General features: G+C 56.9%; 1 protein-coding gene across 3 annotated transcripts in view; it reads right to left on the bottom strand.

The window, feature by feature from the left end:
- Window positions 1–19852, bottom strand: part of TBCD (tubulin folding cofactor D) — a 150233-nt gene that overhangs the window by 7538 nt on the left and 122843 nt on the right. For all 3 annotated transcript variants that reach the window (XM_081028702.1, XM_081028703.1, XM_081028704.1), the window contains exons 24-34: window positions 15303–15365; window positions 14433–14509; window positions 12935–13016; window positions 10737–10855; window positions 9726–9817; window positions 8882–9022; window positions 5795–5878; window positions 5212–5379; window positions 5003–5141; window positions 4649–4770; window positions 2936–3013 (exon numbers count right to left, since the gene is read on the bottom strand). In XM_081028702.1, coding sequence (XP_080884828.1) covers window positions 2936–3013; window positions 4649–4770; window positions 5003–5141; window positions 5212–5379; window positions 5795–5878; window positions 8882–9022; window positions 9726–9817; window positions 10737–10855; window positions 12935–13016; window positions 14433–14509; window positions 15303–15365 — 1165 coding nt within the window. The remainder of the gene's footprint in view (window positions 1–2935; window positions 3014–4648; window positions 4771–5002; window positions 5142–5211; window positions 5380–5794; window positions 5879–8881; window positions 9023–9725; window positions 9818–10736; window positions 10856–12934; window positions 13017–14432; window positions 14510–15302; window positions 15366–19852) is intronic.

Here is a 19852-nt window from a genome sequence, read left to right as displayed (position 1 = left end):
AAGGGCGCAGAATGCTGCCTGCCACGGGTCATCTTCTCAGGGCTCAGGCTGCTGCACATCCCAACAGGAAGTATGCAGACAAATTAAAAAACACACCACGCGCTGCAGGATGGTGACGGGGCGCCGGTTGGCAGGTGATTGCGGGGGAGAGCAGGGAGCCCGCAGATTTGCAAACGAGCAAAATAAAAAAGCTCCATCTGAATATAATTCCAAATAAATCTGGCAGTGAATAGAAGCGTCCTCAGAGATACTCAGCAGGAGAAAGGCAGCTCAGGGGTAATGGAGCAAAGGCAGGAGAAACGTGCAAAATGCAGCCGGGCACGAGGACCCAGCTGGTGGGAGGGCCATGCGGTTCGTGGCGGGAGACCCAGGAGAACCGCGCAAGAGAGGTGGTACGTAGTCGAAACCCGAAGTAACGATAGTTGAGAATTTTCTAGAAGAAATGGAAACAAAGCCACAGGTTCAATGTAACAAATTCCTAATAAGTTACATGCGTATGGAGATCAACCACTAGACACATCAGAGTACCAACTACAGAAAAACCAAAGAGAAAAATCTTAAAAGGAGGCAGGAAAACACCCAGACTGCTCCCAAGGACGCAGTCACCTAGACAGACGCATGGAAAGAAAGTGGAAAGACATTTTTTAAGTCATGAAGTAAAACAGCTGCCTAGAGTTCCGCACCCTCTGAAAATAACCTGCAAATAAAAACAGGATGCAGGTCCTACCAGCAGACCTCACTAGAGGGAATTCGGAACGTGGCTCTTTCGGCAAAAAGCATATGACCCCAGAAAGGGGGGCATGTTCGCAGTAATGAGGAACAAAGAAAGTAAAAATGTGGGCAACACTCACCCAGAAAACAAGTGCAAATACGTCCATAACCAAATGGGACAATGGTCCTGAGCTCGGGGGGTGGGGGGGGGGGGTGAGTGGAAGGGATGTGTTCTGACATCCTGGGTATCACCCAGGAAGATGGCAAAACACTGCAAGTCAGACTTCAATGGGGGACCATGAAGACACTAGAAAAGAGTGAAAAGCCCACAGCAAACATATAAGAAAAATACAAAGACAACAATCATTAATCAAATAGAAAAAAGGAGAGGAAGGAGAATATGGAAACATACGTAGGTTTAAGACCAAGGGGGTTACTTGTAATGAGATTAAACGATCCAGTGAAAAGACAAAGCCTGTAAGATTGAATTCTGACAAAACGTACACTATATATAGTATATACTGCTAAGAAGAGACACACCAAAACCATAAATACGTGGAAATACTGGAAGTGAAAAATTGAAAAAAGCATACGTCCAAAGTCCAAAGAAGCTGATCCAGCCACATTAATACAGAGCCAAACGAAATAGGAGGCAAAAAGTGTCACCGGATATGAAAAAGGTCATTTAATAATAATAATTACTCTTAAATTTGGATGTACTAAAATATAAAACCTTAAAATATATAAAGCAAAAGTTGACAAAACTATGGAGAAATAGACAGCGATATTCATCAACAGATCTCGTACCCTTTTATTTGGAAATTTTAAAACGAGGAGGCTCTGCGCTAAGATCTTAAACACAGTACAGTGGTCGCTCGGTTTTCTAACGTAATCCATTCCAGAAGCCGGTTCGAGTTCTGAAACGTTCGAAAACCGAGGTACAGTTTCCCCATAGAAAGTAATGCAAAATGGATTAATCCGTTTCAGACCTTTAAAATCAACCGCTAAAACTGCAAATTTAGCATGAGTTTACTATCTAATGATACCACAGATCCATAAAATTTACGGCATACGTAAACCGAAATGTTCGTCAACGGAGACATTCGAAAACTGAGGTACCACTATATTTAGCAAGGAGGCCGCCCCGCACGGTTGGGCACAAGCACAGAAGCTGCTCTGGCATCAGAAACGGGAAAGCCAGGCGATGTCCTGTCAGCGAGACAAAGGGGAAACACTCTGATGCATGAGGAGAAAACAGCACTGAGGGTCCCAGCAGAGACCAGAGTCGCCCCTTCATGAAACAACTAAAAACCAAACAAAATCTAGGAGAGCAGACTGCCAAGGACAGTGACCACAGAAGCGTGGGGAGCAAGGGAGAAGCTGCAGCTGCCGGCTCCCTGCTTGTGGTGGGGACAAGGCAGGGCCAACGCCAGGGCGGAGGTGGAACCAGTGCTGCCCCAAGTCTGCAGTCAGTTGTGATTTGCAGGGCAGAGCACCAGAGAGGAGGGGGCGTCCCAGGGGCCTCCAGGCGCCCCAAGCTGGGTCAGCACGTGGGTGCAAGCACGCTGTCCCCACGCTGGGGCGAGACCATCCAGGAAGATGACACAGCGACTGCCACCACCAACCAGGGCCCACGGCAGCAAGCAGAGCCCAGAAGTGGGCAAAAATTACCACCAGTCTGGGCCCACCTGACACTTTCAAAGCTGCTTCTGAGTCACTGACGTGCCCAGCAGGACACTCAGACCCATCTACAGGACACAAGAGAGCCAGCCCTGGGGTCAAGCCCACGAGGCCCGAGATCCCCTGGACTCGAGGCAGAGCCACAAGAGAACATGGCCCAATGAGACAGCCCAGCGCCGAGGCCCAGGCCCCCAGGGCTCACGGACAAGGACACTGACAGGCTGCAGGCGGTCTCCGTGCTCGGGCTGTAGCTCGCCGGCCTCCTCACTCTGTCCAAGCTCAGGCTCCACCTGGGGCCCCGCGTCCTCCTCCCATACAAGTGCCAGACCCCGTCACTGCGACAACCACAGGCCTCCGATCCCCCCTCCTCGCCCAGCCCATGGCGCAGGCCCAGCCTCACACGGGCTGTGGGTGGTGTGAAGACCGACCCTGACGCACTGGGAATTATCTCCTCCGGTTCTGACCCGGGACGCGATCGGGTTGAAGGCTGAGCCGTGAGGCCTGAGCCATAAGGCAGCCCCGCAGAAGCAGAAAATGGACTCACTCTGCATCTGTGGTGAAGGTGTCGAAGCAGCCGTTGGCCAGCATCTGGTCCAGCATCTTCAGCAGCGGCACAGAAACCCTGTGAGGACAGGAGGTGGTGTGACCCACACGGGAGGGGACGGGAACCTGGCTGCGTGGGGAGCGCAGACGCCAGTCGGAACCCTGGCCAGGACAGGAGGCCATTGGACCCTCCCCTGGAAACGCCAAGGCCACCATAGGAGGAACAGGAGGGCAACACAGCTCAGCATCGGCTGTTGCAGCAAAACTCGGGGGTAAAGATGCACAAACACGTCGGGAGGGATGAGCCCAACAAGCCCCCAGTCTTTGATGACGGTGCCACCGCAACACGGTGACAGGCTGGCCCTTCCACGCTGACCTGCTGTGGGGACAGTTGCAGGGACAGCTGGAGCCCAGCACACAGACTCGCCCTGAGTGGACTTCAGGTCTGAACACAAACCCCACAACTAAAACTTCCAAGAAAAAACCCGTGCTTGTGAGTGTGGCCAAGATGTCCCCCATATGACAAGAAAAACCACCACAAAACAGCTCATCAAAACGTGACACACATGCTGAGTGTAAGAGAGCGAAAGACACACGTAGGAAAACCCAAGCTCAGCGGCAGGAACTAAGCCAACAGCAGAGCTGAACGGACACATCAGCAGGACACCCCACGTCAGGACGGCACGTCGCCACAGGGTCGGGCGGCCACGGCGACAGGACTGAGCAGTGGGGGCTGCAGGCTAGGTGGGGACGTGGCCGCCTGGGCCGCCAGACGGTGTTCGTGGGAACAGAAACTGCACAAGCACTTTGGAAACCAGGTGGCAGTTCTTTGCAAACTTAGGTGTTCGCCCGCCCGCTGCCACGGCCGCCCGCCGCTGGGCATTTCCCGGGGAGAAAAACAGACATCGCCCAGACTCGCGTGTGCACGTTTATCGCAGCTTCACTTGTGATAACGGCCACAGCCAAACCAGCCCAGCACCCCTCACAGGCGAGTGAGCAGAGTGTGGTGGCCCCACGATGCACCAGCCCCCATCACAAACGGTGACTCGGTGTGTGTGGGACCCAAGCAGCAGACACAGGAAGGGCACACACCGCACGAGGGACGTGCCAGCGAGGCTACAGCCAGGGAAAGCTGGGTGGGTGGGGGGCCGACCCAGGCGGGAACCATGGCTGTGGATGGGGGTGCTCAGTGTCTTGAGTGTGGGGACCCCATGGAGGCCCCGAGTCAAACTCGCAAGTTTCACGAGCATTTCAGCAGCTCAGTGCAGCTCCCCAGCTGGTTACACCGTGGAAAGACCGCGGGCCTGAGCCCCTGAGTGCGCAGAGCTGTATCTGCACCTCCCGCGGCCGCACGGTTGGGACCCACGGCTGCCCGGGGCCCTCTGGGAGGCTGTGGGAAACATCCCGTCCTGAGCCCAGGGCCCGTGGGGTCTGCACTCCACCTCCACAGAAAACAGGGAGCAAAACGCTGGGCACTGTTCTGACACCAGGTCCTATTTCTCGCTGACGGCGCCGTGTGTCTCGCTGGGTCACCTGCCCGGGGCCCTGGCCGTGTGCTCTCAGGCCGAGCAGCACCGGGCACAGTGCCATTGTCAGTTCAAGCTGTGCCCACAGCCTCATCCACCGGCCCAAGGCACAGGCTGCTGGCCATGCCCACGACCCTCCTCTGTGCCTGCCCCACCTGCCTGTGAGGCGCTGGGGCCGAGAAGCCTACCTGTCATTCAGGAGGTTGTCCTGAAAGACCTGCAGGAGGGTCCCAGCGAAGCCGTCCAGTGCCTGCCGGTCGCTCTGCATGCCGCTCACATGCGCAAACAGGCTCTGCGTGGAGTGCCGGACCTGCAGCACACACGCCGGATACTCAGACCCACGGCGCCCGGGCAGAGGCTCCTGCATTTCCCGCAGCAGAGGGAGCTCGGCTCTCCCAGCCACCCTGGGGATCCTGCCGGGAGCTCAGAAGGAATGAGGAAGCACCCTCGCTCCCGCCCAGGAAAGCAGGGCACATGCCCACACCGTCCAAAGGAAAGGCCTGCAGAGTGGGCCCTCATGACGCCAGGCAGAGCTTCCTCACCGTGGACTCTGTCAGGCCGCCCACGGACACGGCCAGCCCCAGCAGCACGTGGTAGCGGTAGGTGGGCAGCCCCAGCAGCTGAGTGACACGCGGGAAGGCCTGGGACGGCGCGTTCCAGTTCACAGACGCCACGTCCGACCTGCAGGAGAGCAACAAGCTGGAGGGGTCTGCCGCCCCGCAGGGAGTTGTGGACCCCAGACACTCCATACCTGGGAAAGAGCTTTTCCAGTTCTCCCCGATGGGGCACGTGTGGGACGATGGGGCCGGTGGGGCCGGTGGCGTGCAGCAGTGTCATGAACACGTGGGCGGCATGTGCGCGGAACCGGTCGATCTTCTCACTTGCTTGCTGGGCCAGGCAGCACATGACCCGCTCACAGCTGCAAACACAGAGCCTGGCATGAGCGCAACTGCACACGGGCACCCATTGGGCACACGCGGCCAAGGGATGCAGGGTGGGCCTGACCCAGAGCCCACGCGCAGGGCTGGGTACAAGCAGTGAGGGCACATGGGGCTCTGGGTGGGCAGCCAGGGGTGAGCTGGCACGGGCTGGGGGGCAGAGAAGGGAGGGGGTGAGAAGGGGGGCACGGGGAGGAATAGGGCAGGACAAAGGGAAGCATGGGGTAAGGGGAGGGCGGGCTGTCCACAGGGACGGCCAGGCCCGGGCGGAAGCAGGTACTGAGGCACAAGGGCCCGAAGCTGCGAAGTGGGCCCTGCCCTGGCCTGGCCCGTGGGCCGGACGCAGGGACAGGGAATGAGTCTCTGCACACGGGGTGGGGACAGCCAAACACTCACGTGGAGGCCGCGATCAGCTCTGGCTGCTCCCTTCCCAGCAAAAGCGTCAGGTCCATCAGACTGGTCATGGCGGCTTCGCGGACCCTGCGGGGAGAGGGAATGGGTGAGGAGACCGCGTCCCAGGAAGAGGTGACCTGTCAGCTGCACGCGGGAAGGGCGGCTCTGACGCCCTCAGCCCATGGCAAGTTCCGGAGACTGAAGTCCGCACTTGGGTGGGAAGCATCTGTGGAACCGCACGGGCGGCTGCTCGCTGTTCCTTCGGCAGTTTTCTCCCAGTACCTCCGACAAGGACGCAGGCTTAACACCTAGGACAGACGGCCAGGTCCCACCAAACTGTCACAAGGGCAGGCAGAGACTTCTGATTTTCCCACAAGCCTTTAAATGCAGAAGACAGCCACTCTGCAGAGCTTTGTCGGGCCTTCTGCTTTCCGCAGGGTGGATGCATGCAGAGCAGCTTGCAATCCTGCCACCCAAGTGCTTCACAGACCAGAGCACGGCCGCTCTGTCTGCTCTGAACCAACTTGCCCACAGCAGGTCACATGAAAGGGAACCACGTGACACAATCAGAGAAGCAGAGCCCCCACATGACTGGCCTAACTCGAGGGAAAGCAGCATTGCAGACTTGGGACAACACGCATGCAAACTGGGCACCAGAGCCTCACGTCCCCAGGGCCAGCAGGTCCCCCAGGCCTGGGGCACCCACCCTCTGCCAAGGAGGGGACGCCACATACCAGAGAGGCGGCCTGTGTGCTGGGGTCTGACAGGCTGGGCGCACACGCAGGCCACGGCACATGGGAGGCCTGGCAGGTGACGACACGCTGAGTGTAGGCGTGAGGTGGACACAGCCCAGGGGCTGATGAGAGGGGGACGGCCATCTGGGGCGCCAGGGCACAGGCAGAGCGTGTGAGGACAGAGGACAATGCTCCCTGTGGACCCCTCTCTGTGGGCACAGCATTCAAGGGAAAGGCTGGCGGAGGGGGGGGGACACGGGGCCCCCTGCACACACCCTACACCCCTCAGACCGTTGCCACTCCTAGCTGGTCAGCACAGGCTGGGGGCCCAGAATCCTGGCAGCCAGCAGCAGGGGGGACCCTTGTGCAGGAGGAAGGAGCTGACCCCCCCTGAGGGCACTCGGTGAACTGCCCACACAGCACGGGCCGGGCACAAGGAAAGCAAACGCGCTGCAAAGAAACCACACAACCCAAACCCTCTGCAAGTGTGAACACACAGTTTCTGGACTTAGTTAAAAACTAAGAGGAATGGTAATAAAAAAGACCAAGTGCTAAAATAAGAGAGATGATGAGAAACAGACCCTCGGGTAACACAGATAATAAGACAAAATAAGCATGAGGGACACGATGAAAAGAGAAAAAGGTGGGAAAACCATGTAAAGGATGGATACTTCCTACAGAGAAACTCTGAAAAGGACTATTCTCTGATATGAAGAATTCACAGGCGGGACTGCATGGCATGAGGATGGCCACCGCACACGCGCCTGCACGTCTGGGGCTGAGGGCGGCCCTCGGTGCCTCTTCTGTTTCATTTGTCGCTCAGAGGCAGCCCCAGCTGGGCTGAGACAGTGCAAACCCACTGGCCTCTGTCTCGAGCTGTGAGGAGGCGTCTGGGACGACAAGGGCCACCGAGAATGAAGGGGTCCCTTAAAGGGATGTGCCCGAGAAGGGGCCTGCACATCTGGGCCGGCCCACGCCCGCTGAACCGAACGTGAGCGGCCGCCCGCGAGAAAGCCGTCAGCAGCCTTGGAAGAAAGGAGACCAATCGCCCAGCAGACCCCTTCCCAAAACAAACGCCACACAGACCCAGGTCAGTGGCTGCTCTGCAGGGCAGACCCGCCCCACAGCAGACGGCGCTGCAGGCTGTGTTGTCCCAAGCAGCTGGGTCTTGCTGAGGATTCAGGGCCGGGAGGACACGGGTTCCTGAGAGACCCAGGGGGGCTCTGCCCGCATCTACCCAGACACGTGCCAGGTCACGAGGCCCGGCGGGCCGTGACCCGGACGCCACCCGGGAACGAGCAGAAGGAAAGGAAAGCAGCCAGGGAGGTGAGGAAAGAGAAGGCAGACAGGCCAGCAGACACAGAATGGGGAGGACCCAAGCGGAAATGCTGTTAATGAAAAATACAAAATGAAAATTTTACTGGACGATGTGAGGATGATAAAGGTAAGAGCCAGTGAACTTGAACATAAATTAACAGGATTTACACAACTGAAGAGAGCTTCAGGACGTGGGACAGCATGGCAAGGTCTATCTGTGGGCGACTGGATATCCAGAGCGAGATAATGGGGCAGAAGACTATTTAAAGAAACAATGGCAGAACCTTGCCAAATACGGAATGATGTGTTCATTTGTTTTTAAGCTTTAGCACAAAGCTTAACTTTCCCCCATGATCATGAACAAATGAACTATTTCTATTCCACGGTCGCGACACGTTGCCCAGGTGGCGCATCTCCTGAGAGAACACACCAGGACATGTGACAAAGCTTGTGACATGATCCAAGAGCAAGCACCTCTCGCCTCTGCCACAGGCAGCTGTGCACTGACAGTGAACACAAGTGGTTTGAGACCCTGGAAAGAACAGGGCTGCTCACAGCAGACTGAAAGGAGAACAAGATCGGGAGCCGGCCTCCATCGCGCAGCTGACGAGACGTCAGGAAGCCTCCTTCCCCACCTGCACTTCACGTCGTTTCCCACCAGCCGGGCAGCAGCCCCCACCTCTGCCCTTGTCCCCCCACCAGGGTGGCTGGCGTCCTTCTTGCTCTAAACGACCGTGCAGCAGACTGTTTACAAGAACTTTACTAAATAAAAGCTGGAGAGCAGGCGGACAGCGCAGTCCAGGGAGTGAGTTTTCTTCCGCAGAAACCAGAACGCACACAAGAGCCCGGCCCAAGGCAGGTGCTGCTGTCCTCAGACTGAAGGGCACAGGAAGACAGCGGGAGGGAGCCTGACCAGCCTGAAGCAACACTGGACATGGGGCTGTGGGCAGCGCACGCAACACCACTGCTAACCTGCTGACACTCGCTGAGAAAGACGCAGAGGAAGACAGACCGTGGGGACAAACAGGACACGACTTACCATGCACCCACATCCCCCCGGCTGTCGGTGCTATAGTCGCTCAGCCCGTCCAGCAGCGTGCAGTAAATGTGGCCAACATTCTCTCTGCACACGACCTCGTCTGGGGTCCCTTCTGCACTCACACCGACAGTCTGGCAAACGCTGAAACGAAAAATGGGAAACAGACCGTGTCTGCATGTCCCGTCGATCTTTCCCGCGTATCACGTCACTCGGGCCTGACGTGTTCTTCCCAACAGGAAACCCTCGAAACAAACGACGTCGGAGGCAGGTTCAGAATCCAGAGTCCCTTCCGAGCGGCTGTAAGGCTGTGATGTCTTCTCCTAAATCACATTTGCTGGCGTCTGCAGCCTGCAAGGTGCACAGGGAGCCCCTTGGTGGCTGTTCCCTCCTGGCAGAAAGGGGACAGCATGACATTAGTGCACAAGAGGGCACGTGGGCTCCACTGGGCTGGCCCTCTGGCGTGCTCTCTATGCGGGAGATAAATAGGGCGCGTCGACATGTGCGTGTCTGTGACCACAGCGGGCGAGCGGTCCCTTGGCACACGTCCGGCCTCCTCTTCTGGGTTGACAAGCCCTGACGTGCTCCAGTTTCCGAGAGTGAAGACATGATCACACTGCGGGTTTAATGCTTGTTGTAATTAAGACAGAACTGTTAACAAGCCACTGTGACTTGGAAATGCTGACAATCTCCTAAAAAAGAAACTAAGAAAAACAAAACAATAACGTCTGCCTCCCGGCAGATGCATCTATGAGACTGGGCTTCCAGCAAACTGACATGAACGCTGCCTCCTGCTGGGTCGCTGGCTCTGAGAGCAGTGACGCGGGGGCCAGTCGGCGGGACTCACCTAGCGATGGCCTTCACGGCATCCCGCCGGGACTCAGCAAAACTCACGTCCTTGGGGGAGATGTGGGCAACGGCTCTCAAACCTGCCAGAACCTGAAAAGCAATGGCCATCATCAACACACCGTCAGCCATGAGACCAACGTCCTTGTCACTCAGGTGGGGACATGGCGCTGCTGCTGGACTCTCCCCGGTGAGCCCTGCGACGAGCCCCACGTGACTGGCAGCTGCCAGGCGGGAAGGACACCGGGGGCATCTCCGCCCTGCCGCCTGCTGGGGCCCTGGGCCCAGGTCACCTCTGCAGGTGGGGCCTCCCGCGCCAGTTGCCCCCTTCCTGTCCCATCGCTTAAAGTTGGAATAGGACACATGCAGTGGCTTCACCTGTTCCTTTGTGAAGGGACAGCTCAATTGTAAACGCCAGGTGTTCCAATGGATAAACCACAGGGCGAGAGTTTTACATGATCTGTGTATCAAGCCCCAAGGTGTCCCGGGCAGGGGGAAGGTGACAAGGGTGAGGGGACACGTGCCCCGTGTCCCCGAGAGGCAGGGCCTTCCTCAGGCTGTCACAGAAACGCAGAGCCATGGGTGGATGCCCCGACCCTGGGTGCTGAGGAGGAAAAGCAGCCCTCAGAGGTGGCCTCTGTGACAGCCCCCAGTGAGCAGACATGCTTCCGAGGAGTGATTCCTGGGGCGGGAGGGACATTTGGGGCAAGGCCTCTGCACTAGACTCAGCACCTCAGCTGTGGCCATTGGAGGGCCAACATTTCCAGGTAAGGTGGGAGCAGTTTCAACATCAAACCAGAATCCAGCCTTGCCAGGTTTTCCTTTCACACAAGAATGCTACCAGCCTCTAAAACACCACCCTCTCCGTCATCCCATTCCCTTTCATGGCCACGTGAGCCAGTTTTCAGGAATTCCTTCTCAACCACAAACACGGGACTGGTTAACGGTGCATCCCTCGTGTGTGGGTCCCACACGTGCCACCCAAACCTCATCCCGCTCAGGTCAGCCTCACCTGCTGGAGCTCGCCTTTCAGCAGGAAGCCTGGAAGGGCACCCAAGGCCAGCGAGAAGCCACAGCGTGTCATCTCCTCTGCGCTCTGAAGTTCGGCGAGGTACTGCTTTACCAGGCTCTCTGAAAAGCAGCAAGGAGGAGGTAACCACGCCATCCATGTTACAGCACACAGTTAATATACGTTTCGAAAAAAGCAAAGAAGCATCGAGAGGGGAGAAAGGGAGATAGAGGGAGAGGGAGAGGGGAGGGGAGGGGAGGGGAGGGGAGAGGAGGGGAGGGGAAGGGAGGAGAGGGGAGGGGAGGGGGGGAGAGAGAGAGAGAGGAACCACGTCAGGCTTTCATAGCAGGTGTATTTGCAAAGTGGAATAAATCCAAAGAGGCATAAGGAAAGCACTGAGGTTTTCCTGAGCAGTGACTTCACTCTCAGGAAAATAAATCCAAGAGGGTTTCCAGAGTGTGCCCCACAATGTTTGTCCCCATTTTCTGTTCACTAACACCACCAGTGCTTGCTGTGGAGACGATGACTTCCTCTCTCAGAACGAGAGCAAACGCAGCTCCCGGCCGATGCCAGGCCAGCCTGAGAGCACAGCACTGGGAAGCAAACGCTCCTGGGGAAAGTAAGGCATCGGGCCCTGGAAGGGTAACTGACTGGAACAGAGGCTGTGAGGGGACCAACAGCAAGGGCCCGGAAGGCTCAGGGCAGGACGAAGGACGCTCGGGGAACGAGGACGAGCCAGGTTTGTGCTTCAGAACGCCGCTGGGAAGAGGGGAGCAGACCATCGCGTTGTCCCACCTGCTGCCCCCCAGACTCTTGTTGTTACGGCTTCAATGTCAACAAAGCACAACTCGTGTGACGTGCTCCTTATCCTCGTGTACTAGGACAGAGAGAGAACACTAAACTCGTGTACAGACGCTGAAGTGACGTCTCTGGTGGAATTCCCAATGCACAGGCCCCTCCCTTCCTCTTTGCGACTCACTTGACCTTCGAGGGTTAATTTCAGAATATCCCTTCTTTTTATATTCAGATTGCTATGACTGGTACGTGGCTTAGGCAGAAAGTAAAACATGACTTGTCCCAGACTAAATACAAGCCAACGGTACTGTCTCTAAGGACCCTGCCTGTGGTGAGGGGACACAGGGAAGCTCACTTTGGAAGGTCTGTCAGAGAATCAAATGACGAAATACTTTTGTATTTTGGAAAAGATCACGGAAAGGAGATTAGACTACTGCATGCGTGACTTTTATACACTTAAATAATTTAAAACAGTGTTTCACATACTTCTGAAGTAACTGTCATGCATGTTGTATAAAACGACAGAAAAGAGTACGGTACAGGGCAACATAATATGCGAATGTGAAGTTTCTGGACATAAACATGACCCTCGTGAAGGAGAGCTTACAGACAGTCACGTGTCTGGCAATCTCCGCGGGGCTGGCTCCGGGAAACGCCCTGTGCAGAGGCTGCGACACAGCCACTGTCCTGGTAAAGGGGGAGAGCATGACATTTCTGCTTGTGGCGGCCGCGCACCAGAGAGGTGGTGCCTCGTGCGCGTGGAAACTCTAGAAACACATTTTACCACAAAATGTTTGTCACTGACGTGTCCCTGATGGGAACAAAGGCTGCGAGGAGAGAGCATGTGATGAGGCGGACGTGGCCAGACGCAGACGCAGACAGTTCTGCGCTGACCCCTGAGGACACAGGCCACCACCACACATATCACGGAGGAGCTGCAGGACACATGCGGGACAAAGGAACGAAGTGGACAGAAAGACGAGAAGGGATCACAAGGTGGGACACGGGTCAGCAGAGAAGGCAGGTGTAATGGGGGCCTCCAGAGCAGACCCTGGGGACAAGTGCACTTAAAAGCGTAATGTGAGCAAACGCAGCTGAAATAGGAGCTGACTACACATGACATAGGGACGCCGTGTCCCAGGAAAAGTTGACACAGTAAAGCCAACGCTGAGATTCGCCCTGGAGAAATGACTTGTTCAGAGAGACCCCTCTGGGCATCTGTGCCCAACGAGTAGAGGGGAGACTGGGGCAGGCCCAGGAGGCCTCAGGACCGTCGCGGTCCCCAATGCCCACCTTAGCCCTGCCGATCGCCTAGCTCAGGCCCGAGTCCACACTGCAGCGGGAAGGATCGCAAACCCAAGCCCTCCAGGCCCCAGAGCCTGAGGCCAAGCATGGCCGCCACTCACCCTGCCCAGCGGGGTCCACCTGGCCGGGCTCCTTCGTGTAGTACTCGCTGCAGAGGGCGGCCAGGGCCGAGATGGCTGCGTCCTAGAACAAAGCAGGACGTGAGTGGCCTGCAGCCACCGGGCAGCTGGGCTGTCTGCAGTCAGGCCAGCGAGTAAAGACCAGAAACTGAGTGACATCACTGCAGCCTGCCAGTCTGCTGTCATCGTGTCCGATACCGTTAGAGCTTTAACATTCTTTGCAAATAATAAGCTGAACAGAAAACTTGACTATTTCTTCCATACAAATTCCATGTCTTATAACGTGAACAGTGAATAACAAAATGGGCATTTTCTTCTTTCCCAGCAGAAATAATGAAGGAAAAAGTGTGCGTCACACACCCAAAAGTAACGAGGGCAAGGCTCCAGGCACGCGTGTCAGCCTCATTTCGAGGCGGCGGGGTCCGAGGGCTCCTCAGGCCCCAACCCCACTGGCAAGCTGCCCAGAGCAGGGGGGAGGACAGCGCAGGAGGTGGCAGGGACATGTAGGTCCTCTCCTTGACACCCACTGTCACAGGAGGCACCTGGGCTCAGGGAAGCCTTTCGAAGTCACACAGCCAGCAAAGGGCAGAGCTGGATGTGAGCGTTCTGTCCCCAGATCAGGCAGCAAGGCCACCAATGCAGCCCTGTTGGGGCCAGGCCGGTGGGGCCTCGGAAGGAGATGACACTGAGCTGTCACTTGCCCATCAGAGCAGTGCCGCACGGATCAGTGCTGGGGTGAAGCAGGCACGCGTGCTTACAAAGGAAGGTTTGGGCCTTGCTCCTGAGATACTCAGATGCAACAGCTGAAGCTGTCCTTTAATTCCACAGTGACAGTCACCTTACAAAAAGGAAACCGAAGGAGCATCCGTCACCCGGCAGGGACCCTGAGGCACAGGGGGCAGGGGCTGCACTGGAGATGGGTGTGTCCTCTCAGGCTCCACCCTCCACTTCAAAGCCGAGTCACATCTGTGCCCCAGTGATGGCCACTGGGGAAGGGGTACACACTGCTACTGCCCCAACGTTCATTCACCTGTCCCTACACAGGACGGCGTGGCACTCGGCCACTGGGACACTCAACTCTTGCTTGCTCGAAATGACCAATGTGACATGCACAGCAATGACTCGGCACAAGCACGACCATGCAGCTTCCAACCCTGAAATCCCACAGCTCGACAGGACAGTTCCGCTGACCAGTTACCACTGACCTCTGGGAAAAACACTGAGAAGGTGAGTACCTTACACCAGAAAAAAACGGTTAATAAACAACGTACCTGTTCTGGCCAGCAATGGCTGAGTTAGCTTCCCTGCCTGTAAGTCACACAGACAATACCATCCAGAGTCCAAATGTGATGACAGTATTTACCAGTTATCACGTCAGTACACACAAGAGACCCGTAATACACAGTCCTTTCAAACAAACACTAAACATACTAATGACACTTTGCATGCCATGCAGCCACCGGAAACCTGCTTGCCACACCTTGATCTGCTCTCTGGACTGACTTGACATAAGATGGAGATTTCTCAGAGTGTCATTTATCAGCCACTGCCAACCATCTGCAAAAGAAACAAAGAAATGCATTTATCCTTGCAAGAACAGATGAAAGTGAAAACAACAAACTTCTTCTGCCTCCTCCGTCAAAGCAGACGGGGAAACACTGAGAAGAACCCGGACAGAATCTGCACTCTCCAGGCGGCATGAACTGTGGGGGCTCTCGACTTAAAGGCAGAGTCTCCTTTGGCTGCTGAGATGTTAGCACGTACGGTGGGAAAATGTTTGTTCTTTGCCTACACCTGCAAGCGTCCTGCCGTCTTTTCCTGTCCCTGTCCCTCCGACGTCCCCACCACCCCCACCAATAAAAACCTGAACTTCCAAAGCAGTTAGATCCAGAACTTGGCCGGAGCCTGTTCTGCTCCTTAAGTCACAGGCCGTGTGTGGGGACCCCAGGCCCGTCGCTGCCTCTCCACGGCTGTTCACATGGACAAAAGGCCGTGTGCCCCACGGGACCCCAGGAGGGCCGCCCTCGCAGACCTGCCCAGTGGCCGTGGTGCCAGGGCTGCTGCACTCCCGGGGCGCTCGGGCTCCAGCCGGCTGGCAGTCTGGCGCGGCTGATAGGCAGCCCCCAGACAGGGCTCTGGGGAAGAAGGTCGAGCGGTCAGAGGGCGAGGGGACAGCTGCCTGGGGCAGGAGGGGCGTGTGATAGACACATGTCATTTACAACAGATTGCTGTCATGATTTTGCTGACACCACCATCCCCCATCCATCCTAACAGGTCCATTAGTACTTTCGATCTGAGGTGGTTGTGGCAGGAAATGCTACAGCGTGAGTCACTGAAGAAAAGCACTTACCGAGCACAGCGTCCCCTCTGAAGGGCAATTTGGAAAGGGACAGCTTTTCTATTAAAATGCACACTAGGAAGAAAAAGAGTAAACGCAGTGTCATTTCCCCCAAGCGCCAGCCACAGCACCAAGCCTGCCCCAGACCGGGCCCGGCGACACTGGCAGCACCAGGACCCATGCCCAGTGACAGGACCGCAGGCCCTTCGGACAGCCCTGCCCAGTCGAGAGCTCAATGTGGCAGCTACAGGTTGGACGCCAGGGACGGCCCACATTCGGAGGACACGTGGGTGCAAGAACCACCACACCTACGGTGCCTCCCTTTGGCGGCGCACGGGCACAGGGAAGCAAGCTCACGTGCGTGGGAAGGCGGCCTCCCGTCACAGGGGAGCACTGCCCAGGGTCACCCAGCACATGCTGTCACGACAGAGAAGGTGACGCTTATTATCCTCAACAGGAGATAAAACTCCTGGCTTCTGAGCAACGCAGGTCAGGCTTTAAACCACTGCCACTCCCCTGGGCAGGAATGTGGCCCCAAATGACCAGGAGCTCAGACGGACCGGCCGCCACACGGAGAACAGTGAGCAGGTCGGCCCAAAGCATCAGCACCTGAGCTTCCGTCCGTCGGGCAGCGTCACGCTGAGGCCCTGGCCGTCTGGGATCCACCAGGAGGAGCCGCGCACACAGGGCGCGAGTTTCCGCGCCGCCACACCACCCAACCGCAGCGGCCCGGTCCCGCCAGCACGCCACGTGGCTGGTGGCTACACGTACCCCTCCCCATATTTAGTGACTGGACCCCTGCTTGACCTGGGAGAGTGAGGGGACCTGAGTGTGAGCCCGAATCTTGTGACCGCAGACCTCTTCCCGCAGCCAGGCCGCAGTGACAAGCCCTCCTCTCAGAGCTACAGCAACACAAGCTTCCTCCTTGTTCACACGACATTTCTGTCACACATGGCCTGCCGGGGTGGTGGGGGGAGGCTTATCGCAGTCACTCAGGGACCCAAGCGTCTGGCAGCCGTCATCTGAAATGTTGCCGGGCCGAGGAAAGTGACATAGCCAGCTCTGGAGTGCTATGTGAGCGCGGGACACTCCCGACTAAAAGTGACGCCCACTCCTGCTCACGGCTGCTGACTCACTGCCCACGACAAGCGTGGTCCCTGCCGAGCCGCGGGGGGTCCCGGGGGTGGGAGGCACATGTCTGAACAGCATCCACGACACCACGGGCCTGCATCCTGCTTTTCTCACCTCACAGACAACCAACGGCAGAGACCTCACAACTCTCACTGCAGGGAAACAGCCCCCCAAGGACCTTCATTCACTGGTGGCCTAACCTCGCCCTCCAGCTTTCTGTCCTACAGGCCAGGAGGCCACAAACACCCCCCCGCCTGCCCGGCACCCCTCACACACTTCTGGGTGGGAGTGGGACCGGAGGCTGCACACATCTCTCCCTGGTGGAGACATCACCAGGTGGCACACAGAAAGCCCGTGACCACTCCGCGTCCAGACAGCCTGTCGCACCAGGGTGACTAAGCTGTGACTGCAGCCACCCCAACAGAGGAAAACTGTCCCCTTGTGGAGCTCACAGCATTTCCCTGAGCACAGGTGAGGCTGAGCCCTGCCAGCAACTCGGAGGCCACCTGGGTTTGCACCAAGAAAACACCAGCCTGGTCTGCATAGTTGTACAAGATGTTTTAAGGCCTGGAAAATCCAAGCCCTCACTAATGTCCAGAATAACTGTCACGTTTGCCTGCGTGTGAACTGCTGGTGTGTTTTGTGAAGTTAAAAAACAGCCGGTGAGAGGAAGCTCAGCATCAGCAGCCATTCGGGAAACGAAGATGAAACCCATGGGGACGCGTCATGACGTGCCCATGAGAAGGGCTAAAACAAACACCAGTGACAACGCGAGTCTGGAGAAGGTTTGGAGAAGCCGGGCCTCTCACACCGTCCGTGGGATGAAGGCAAATGGTGCAGACAACGCTGCTCACAGTTCGGCAGTTGCTACTAAATGAAACCTATACTCACCAGGGGGCTCAGCAAAGGAACTCTCGGGCACTTCTGCCAGAGCAATGGGAAGGCAGGCTCACACAAAAACCCATGTGCAGACGCCTCTGGCAGCTTCACGCATAACGGCAAAGCTGGGCATCAGCCCAGACGGCCCTCAATGGGCAGATGGCTAAACAAACTGCCAAAACGAGACAATGGGATGAAGAGAATGACTGAGTAACACCAAGAATCTGGGGGCTTCTCGGGGCCGTTATCTACTCTGAGGAGGAACATGACTCTCTCCTCATGTAAGTCACACCCCGAAACGACCACGTAGAGACAGACAACCGCCTGGGCAGCCGGGGACGGCGGGGAGCCGCAGAGGCCGGTTGCCGTGGTGGGACAGCAGTTCTGTCGACTGAGCTGCTACTGACACTCATCTAAGTGTAGCCGCATAAAACCAGATGCCTGCATGCACACACACACACATGAACACACGTGAAAAGTGGGGACGTCTGCAGTGGGCATGCGGCACCCAAGTTAGTTTCGTGGCTATGACATTCCACTGGCACACGAGACGTCACCACTGGGGCAGCTGCTGTCCTCACTCCACGACTTCCGGGGAGTTTGTGAGGATTTCAATGTAACAGGGTCAAAAAGTAACAGACTAGGTAATCCAGACCAACCCAGCAGTCAGCGCATTTACTAAAAGCTGGACACAATTAAAAATGAACCCTGGGGAGCCACCGAGGAAGTAAAGACCTGGGGGTCGGGGTGCAGGCGAGCTGCTTCTCCCTGAGCAGCACTGGTGTCTCTGGAGGAGACGCTGGGGGACCTAGGAGGCGGCCCGAGCACCCGGGCCACGCCAGGCTGTGCGTGGAGCTGGGTCCAGGTGTGACAGGAAACGGGGACACCCTTCCCAGTGAGCTCTGAACCTGAAGGTGCCCACCCCAGGAAATCCAGGTCACTGGCTGAAGCCCTCGAACCCTGACGTAGAGGATGGGCTCCTAGGCCACAGCCAGAGGCTTTGCCAGGCCTGTGTGGGGCGGGAAGAGCCCCCGCCCCGGCGGCCTCTGTGCCTTGGCACTGCCCACACCCAGGCCTCCATCAGCAGGCCGGCACGAGCGCTCCAAGGCGGCTCCAGATCTCACACTGTGCTCGTTTGCTCAAAGGGGTAAGAGACGACGGAAAACTGACACGGGTATGTATCAAAACTATAAAAATAAAAACTCCAAAAGACAAAAACACAAGAATTAAGAGCTCTGAAACTGGTCTCATTCAAATGAACACATCTAAAACTGAGGCTATGCTTTCTAAGCACATAACGTAGAAACAAGGGAGCAGCTAAGACAAAAAGGCAGCCTGAAAGGGGTGCGGGGGAGACTGAGATTGGGGGGGGCACCGAGACCACTAACAGCTAAACAGTGAACTGCTTCACGTCTGTGAACTACTTATACTGAAACACCCGTGTATGAAAATAATTCCCTCTAAAGGAAAAACAAGCAAGACCCAGAAACAAATCTGAGTGCCTGTCAAAGGCTCAGTAGGGACCACGGGCAGGGCTTCTGACTGACCCCCCAGGGCTAATAAAGCAGCAAAGCAGGAGGGGGCTGTGGCCTTGGCTGGGGGATGGGGCAGGCGGAGCCAGGTCAACTCCTGACCCACCTTCCCCCCTCCTCCTACTGGCTTGGCAGGGGCTCCCACTGACCCCACAGGCTGGAACCAGTGGCCTGAGAGCAGGGTGCCCCATGCTCCCCCACTGTGCCCCTGGCAGACAGCCTCCCGCAGCAGAGCCCGGTGGGAAAGGAGGGGCGTGCGTCTGCGGGAGGGGTGCTGGCAAGCAACCCATAGGGCCCCCCAACAGAACACAAACCAGACTTCTCCTTCAAGGCAACCCTCCCGCCCCCCCCCACCCCCCAAGAATCTGAGGCGGGGTGAAAACACCAAATCAGCAGTGCGGTTGCTTTTCTTTCATCTTTGGACCAGCAGGTTTTCTATCACTATTTCTTTGGCCTGGATGTGGGTGCAGCTGGGAGCTGAGCACGTGGGGTATGGCCAGCCTGCCTCGCGTCTTTCCAAACAGCATCACTGACAAGTACCTAATAAATGAGAGAAGGGGAATCCTGCCCGTCTACGTCTGCCCACGTGGCAAATGCAGCGCTCCTGGCTGGGCACCAGCGCTGTCCGGCCGTCACCTGCTGTGGACTCCGGAAAGCACCCTGACAGCAAGCAGACACGGTTCTTTCTGCCGGTTACTTCCTGTCCACAGCAGGGGCTGCTCTGAGCTGCTGACGGTTGTAGGCGACAGGGAATGGGGGTAACACGGGTCACGGCAGCCCCTGCAGCCGTGACAAGGCCGAAGCGGCTTGCTGGCATATTAAGGCAGAACATACTGCGTGACCAGGTTTCACGAGGCGAGCATCTTGAGGAAGGAAAAGTCACCTTGAAGGAACCCCTAAAACATCCACGCAGCCAGGAGACGTCTAGTTGTGGTTACGAACCCTCTTTCTCTTCCCTCATTTCACAGGGGCGATAGCTCCTGTGCGGACTTCTGCTCAGACACGAGCAACAACACGTGC

This window comes from Rhinolophus hipposideros, assembly GCF_964194185.1.
Source record: "Rhinolophus hipposideros genome assembly, chromosome: 20".
In the NCBI taxonomy this organism is placed as follows: Eukaryota; Metazoa; Chordata; class Mammalia; order Chiroptera; family Rhinolophidae; genus Rhinolophus; species Rhinolophus hipposideros.
Note: the sequence above shows the minus strand (reverse complement) of the source record. Positions and strands in the feature narration are given on the sequence as shown.